The sequence below is a fragment of the Stegodyphus dumicola genome, chromosome X2, assembly GCF_044657685.1.
Source record: "Stegodyphus dumicola isolate Sdum_Otavi_A_Nest chromosome X2, ASM4465768v1".
Lineage (NCBI taxonomy): Eukaryota > Metazoa > Arthropoda > Arachnida > Araneae > Eresidae > Stegodyphus > Stegodyphus dumicola.
In genome coordinates this window covers 166,107,657-166,114,110 of record NC_140781.1, presented here as the reverse complement: position 1 = coordinate 166,114,110, position 6,454 = coordinate 166,107,657, and the positions used below count along the sequence as shown (strand labels likewise).

General features: G+C 38.1%; 1 protein-coding gene across 1 annotated transcript; it reads right to left on the bottom strand.

The window, feature by feature from the left end:
- Positions 1 to 710: 710 nt before the first annotated feature.
- On the bottom strand, positions 711 to 2,400 carry LOC146992962 (uncharacterized protein F54H12.2-like). Its single transcript, XM_085808831.1, has 2 exons — positions 2,094 to 2,400; positions 711 to 1,612 (listed from the first exon to the last, which is right to left on the bottom strand). Exons 1-2 carry the CDS (start codon positions 2,398 to 2,400, stop codon positions 711 to 713), a joined length of 1,209 nt encoding a protein of 402 aa, XP_085664957.1.
- Between the last annotated feature and the right edge of the window lie 4,054 nt (positions 2,401 to 6,454).

Below are 6,454 nucleotides of genomic sequence, written 5' to 3'. Positions count from 1 at the left end.
CATGACAACAGCGGCGACGTTTGAATTTTTTTTAAAAAAATTCCCTAATTAAAAATTTCATTTTTTTTCTTATCTTTCGTGCAGAGGTCCTTCAAAGAGTACCCTCTTACCATACAAAATAAAAAATAAAGAGCAAATTTTCCGCAGGATGTACTGGTATCATCTTGAAAGCATATTTTATTATAAAATGTTTTGTTAGCGTTGGTCATTAAAAAGTTTAAAATATTTTTGTTAGATGGAGCAAGACCATAACTGTCGAAGTAATATGCCGTGCTGTTTTTCTTAAAATATATCGAAATCCAGTGGCTCCCAGGTAAAGTATGCGGATCCGAATTCACTATAAATGAGGAGTAATGTCTCTTTCGTAAGGGTATGAAATCGGAAGGATATACACCTCCAAATGTTTTTTTGATTCGACTGTCGCCACAGGCATATTGACACAGAGTTAAAGTATCCATTACCGCCTTTGTTCGAAATGAATATTTCTGTATATGCTTTTAAACACTTCTTCGTACACTTGATGTTTTTTGATGGGAAAATTTCAATAATTTTTTCGGCAAAAGCGAGAAAGAATGCAATGCGCAGGTTCGCTATTTTATTGGAAAACATCATATCGCCTATACTTCGAATTACCTCCTCGCCTGCACCCGCCTCCTTAGCTAGTTCGATAATTTCATTTCCGTATATTTGCAAAACTTCGTCCATGATTTTTAATAATCTGTCGTGACTCCGCGTGACTTGTCTATTTCAATTATGTTCCTGTATTCAGCATAGACTATCAGGGTAACTGTTTCTGGCAAGGCCGCTGCAAATTTGATATCAATGGCTATGTTTCCGCTCTTATTTATGCTTACGTGGCTTTCATTAGATGCCATATCTGGAGTCAAATCAACGGCATATAATGTATACCCATCTTTGTATTCATCAAAGGAGATATTAATGTTGGGGCTTGAATGATATCGATTTAAATCTGTAAAGATGCTTAAATAACTTCGCCCATAAAATGTTTTTTCGAAATTGGGCTGATAGGGTTTGGAAGGTATCATCTGTCCCCCATTTAATATGCATAGGTAGTTTAGGTTATAGTGATGAAATTTAAAAGGATTTCTGTTGATGCTTCCATTATAGGCGGCATTAGATACAAAACCTAGAATGAGACGTGTGGGTAGCTGACCAATAAAAGCGTTTGCTACAGTTGTCGATTGCAAACCGCTCGATATTGCAAAACTTTTTATGTCAATCCTACGAATGGGCATCTTAATAACTCCTTTTTCTAAAGCCTTTTCGTGTGCTATTAGGATGGAGGGAGCCACGCTAACTTTTCTCACGTATAGTTTTGCTAGCTGAATTCTAATTTTATAATTGTCGTTTGCCGACATCAAAGTGAAAACATCTTTATGCCTTTCCAGTTTAATGCGTACATTAACCCCGTTGACTAACAATTTCGGTTGAGTGGCCAAATCGAAGTGCAATGGTCCCACGAGGTCGAGGCTTTGGCTAAGCTTGCAACGATTTGCACGCGTTGTATAACCTTCGTTTTCGTCTCCCACAAAATCATGCTTAGATGCAGTATCTTTTGCAAATAAGCCAGCACTCAGTAGATTATCTTGACCTGATTTGGAATAGAACAAGAAACTTTCCAAAAGGGCTCTATAAGAATAATTCACTTGTGACGAAACCTGTTTATCATTTAAAAATATTGAACAGTCGGAAAACAATGTGTTTAAAATATAATTAACAGGTGCCACCCCGTCGGCGTCGGTGAGATTGGTATCGTTCTTTTTTTTTCGTTATTTTAAGTCGTGTGTGTAGTATCGTATGCGCCAAATCCAAATAGTGTTCACCATTACCGCTAATGTAAAATTCTATGGGCGTCTTATCAGACAATGAAGATACGGGGTGGATTTCCACGAAGGAAGAGGAATCGATGCCCAGTTGTACGGCGACACCATTAAAGAGATCCAATTCGCTCTTAAGGCATATAACCCCCTGAGTTTCCATTACTATTAATCTTTATGTAAAAATATCTGCTTTTGTCTTACAACGCTTGCTCTTTGATTGACGATTTTTCCTCTTGCGCTTTCTTTTTATACCTTCTCCCCTCTGTAATTTTTCAAAAATATCACTTTTTATTTTATTAGAGGTCTCACGTAACCTGCTCCGAGCAGAGTCCTTAAATGACGATCCCGCTGCAACATCTGACAAGACGTTCTTTCCTGTTTGCATCAACTGTTTGCCCAAATAACGACCGGCTCTAAGTGCCAACGGCGTAATGTATCGGCGCAAATCTCCAAAAAACCCATAACCTCGTTGGTGAGGTATACCTTGAAAGTAAACACCACCGCCGCCACCAACTTGAGCACAATAATAGGATTCGCACTCTTTCTGATTTAAGTGCATTTCTCTAAGGATGTTTTAAGAAAGTGAGAGGAAAGCTTGAAAAATCTTCAATTTATATAGTTTTCTTACGGCGAAAAGACAGGACTACAAATGTTTTTCCTCCCGTAAAGGTAATTTTTTTCCCGCTACTCGTTCTCAGTTCTATTTCTATCGTTTCCACATAGTGCTTTCGCAAAGGAAAATATATAGTTTTTTCATAATGCTTCACAATTTGATCATTTTTTTCATTCACGCAGGGAATAACCCTTAGCAGCGGAACATGCACATCTCCAACGTGATGTGATTCGATTAAATCGCTGTACACAAAAATTTCTGTAATGCCCCCGTCCAGTTCTAAAGGATAGTCGCTTATATATTTTCCGCTCTTGAAATGGGTGTTGACGAATCCCAGCATGTCTGCCAGCCCTTTCCCAAATGCCAGCTCCGATTTTGAAGGAACCTCTAAAAACACTTTTGAATTCGCTAATTGTCTTAAATGTACGTGTTGAAATTCGCGAAATAAAGTTTCCGGTGATGTATATACGCCTGCGCTGACATGCAAATGTAAAGTTTCTTTTTCAGTCATAGTTACTTCGGGATATCCTTTAATTATAAGTTCCACAGCTTCCCCCTCCTCCACAGTTAGGGGCAAAAGCACAGGAAACTTTCGCGTTTGCGAAATTATACGGTTTTCGCGGACGCCGAGAATCCTTAAAAGGGAGGATGCTCTTTCTTGAGTAATATGCAGCTCCGTGTTTTCTGACACCTTTATTTCTAGTTGGGACTTCGTCTGATCGTAGGTGAAAGTGACAAAATTTTCCAATTTAAGATCTTGGATATTTTTTGCTACGTCGCCAAAAAGACCCCTAGATACATCTGCTTTTATTAAGGTTAACGGAATCAAATGCAGTTTCGTGCTAGAAGGGCTCCTATTTATGATTGAAAATAACTGATCTTTATTTTCAGCTATTGATCTGAATCTCATCACTTGAGATTTTTTAATAATAGTATCTTCATCTGGTAAGTAAAACATCTGTAACATTTTAGGAGCTTTTCTTTTAGAAATGTGTACTTCGAAACCATTTGCAAGAACCCAGCGAATACTCCTCCCTTCATGTTCTAGAACGAATTTCACAGCGTCCTCTCTACCGAGAATGGTACTAATTTTATCATTCAGTTTTGATAAAAATTCCTCTAGAGAAACATCTGCGTTTACCGAAACTAAAACGCCATAATTAAATGATAAAGTATGGCGTGAAAATTTAATAGGAATGCTTTTCTCCACATTCCTAGTTATTACATAGTCATTATTATATTCTCCCACATTATACCAATTTCGTGGAATAAAAATTTCAGTTAGACCTACTTCCCAAGAATCGTTCAATAACAGAGGAGAGGCGAGTTTTGTTCAATAAGATGATTGATTGTTTTGAGGGAAATACTACATGCTCGCATTGCTGGGTAGAGTAACGTAGAATTCGTCTGTCATTTCATCCATGACGCTTTCACCCACGAATTAAACCGTCGATCAAAGCCTTTCCACTTGACGAAATATTCTTTCTTAGCACCGACACCTCTCGTTTGCAGAATTTTTTCCACTCTCCAGAAATCGTGAGAACTCTTTAATACTTTTTGTAACTCTTGTTCGTAAAACCTTCCTTTCAGAACTGTCCCTTTTAAATCTTTAAGCAGATATGTCGGAGGACTCGAAGGATATCTCTTATATATGACAAAAACCTCATCCGTCCAACTGGGCAAATAACCTTTGCGAAATGCTCGCCTTGCTTTAGAAATCTTCACCTGGTCATTTACCTCAAATTTGTATCTCGGTTTTATGCTATAGCCATACAGTTTTTCAAAAATTTCACTTTCTAGTTCCGGCTTCACGTCGGCAGGTGCATAACCAGTACTACGATGAATACTCAAATTATAGCTTTTCAAAACTGATTTCAAGACATGCACATACCTGTAGGAATTGGTGTAAGTAAATATTCGATAGAGTTTAGATTTTAGCGTTCGATTAAATCGCTCTACAACACTCGCCTTGTATTCGCTGTTAGAGGCATAATGATGTATTCCATGTCTTCTAAAATAGTCACGAACATTTTTATTAAAAAATTCTTTTCCCTCATCTGTTTGTAAATTCACCACAAAATTTGTCTCCTTAAATAGCTTCTTAAATCCTTTGAGTAAAGAATCTGCACTCTTCGATTTTAAAGGAATGGCATACCCGCGTTTAGAAAACACATCAATTGCTGTTAATAAATATTTTACTCCATCGTTATATTTAGAGAGCTTAGACAAATCAATCAAATCGCATTGCATTAATTCTCCAATGCCGAAAGACAACACCTTCCGTCGTCTGAAATTAAAGCGAACTGGTTTATGTAACGTATAAGCATCCTGTTTCATTAACCATCGACGCGTCGTTTTCAACGGAAGTTGTGCGGCACGAGCCAATCTTACCACTCCGCCATACGAAGCGGGGTTTTCTACATCGTAATAGATATTTTCTAAAATTGCGTCGGCATCGTTTAAAGCTCCTCCCATTCCTCTTTATATTCCTCTTTATAAGGTGCTTGACTTTGGGATCTCCCTCTTCTTTCCTGCTGTACTTTATATCTCTGCTGTTTTCTTTTTGTTTGATGATCGAAGTCTTTCACATTTGATGGGGGCCATCGAAAGACATTTTCCTCGCCGCTCGAGGATTTATTTTCCGTGAGGGGGTAGTGCGATGAGGTATCTCTCATGCGAGACAACACATTCTGATTCCCTATCCATGAGCGCGGTATATTAATTTCTTCGATAGCCTTTAGAAATACATCGAAATGCCTTGGCTCTTGAGCATTTTTTATATTTCTCATTAGGTAATTAAAGAAATCCACCATACTGGATCCCTGAATCGTTTTACCGTCAAGAATCATTTCTCCGCGATCGTTCCATGAATAAAGCCTCGATTTTAATTTTTCGGCGACCAGAGGCACCAATCTAGAAACTTTCTGGGGTGTTGATAGAATAATATCCCTAATAACAGGATCTTCCACTTGCTGGAATCCCTTCTCTTCTTTAGTTTCTTTCGCTTCATTCGCAAGGCTCACACGTATAGGTTCTGGTGGTGCGTGCACTGTTCTGTGATACCGCGTGATTAGTTGCCCCAACAACTTTGCTTTCATGTCGTCGGGTAATTTTGCTCTTTCTAATAACGTGTCTATGTCATCTTCCAATCTCAATTCTGGCTTCTGAAGATGATAAGACGATACCAATTCTTCGGGTATGAGAGCCACTCTTTTGGCCATTGTAGCCCAAAATTGGGATTAAGAATTTTTTTTACAGTCGTTTGCTAATAACTGGTCCTAAAATACCACCCAAGGCAGATATTATTGCCGGAGCAATCAATGGTAAAAAGCCTCCTAATTGGTTGACTAAAATTTTTTTTTTCTTTTGTATGCTTTCGTGTTTTTTAGATAGCAACCTTAAGAGATTCTTATATTTTTTCAGCTTACGTACATTAACGGGGATATTTCCATTCAAAATATTTAAACAAACTTCGCAGAGAGATAAAATTTGATCCTTATTTGCAGTCTGTAACAAAGCACGTTTCTGCGATGGGTGGGAATGAGCTAATATTCGCAAGAAATGATACTGCTTTTTCAAATTCTTCTTCGTCATTTCGGACGAAATAACCACAGTATTCCGTCTTTATCTGGAAACAGATTTTCGCGCATCCGATACTCCTCCGATGTTTGAGGGTGTAAGTCAATAACTAAATAACCAAAGGGTTTCGTTGTTGCTTTTATATAAGCATCCGTCAAAAAATGCCAGTTCTGAGGATATAACTGTCGTCCTAAGCAACTAACTTGGGAGACATCTCTTGCATTTTTAAACAAAATGATATAATGCGCATTAAGACTAATGTCGCGCATAACCTTTAAACGAGGGAATAAGTTTTGTAATATCACTATAACGCTGACTTCACAATGGTGTGAGGCGGCAGTAAAAAAATCGGCAATTTTCTCATTTAGTCGATGCACCAGGTCATCGACCACTATCAAATCCCCTTTTTCGTATCTATCCG

Bases quoted from the DNA above. Each gene is read 5' to 3' on its own strand.
- LOC146992962 (XM_085808831.1), bottom strand. From the start codon at position 2,400: ATGCACTTAAATCAGAAAGAGTGCGAATCCTATTATTGTGCTCAAGTT. The intron at 1,613-2,093 runs GTATAAAAAGAA...ATTCCAAATCAG, and splicing joins AAAATTACAGAGGGGAGAAG to GTCAAGATAATCTACTGAGT.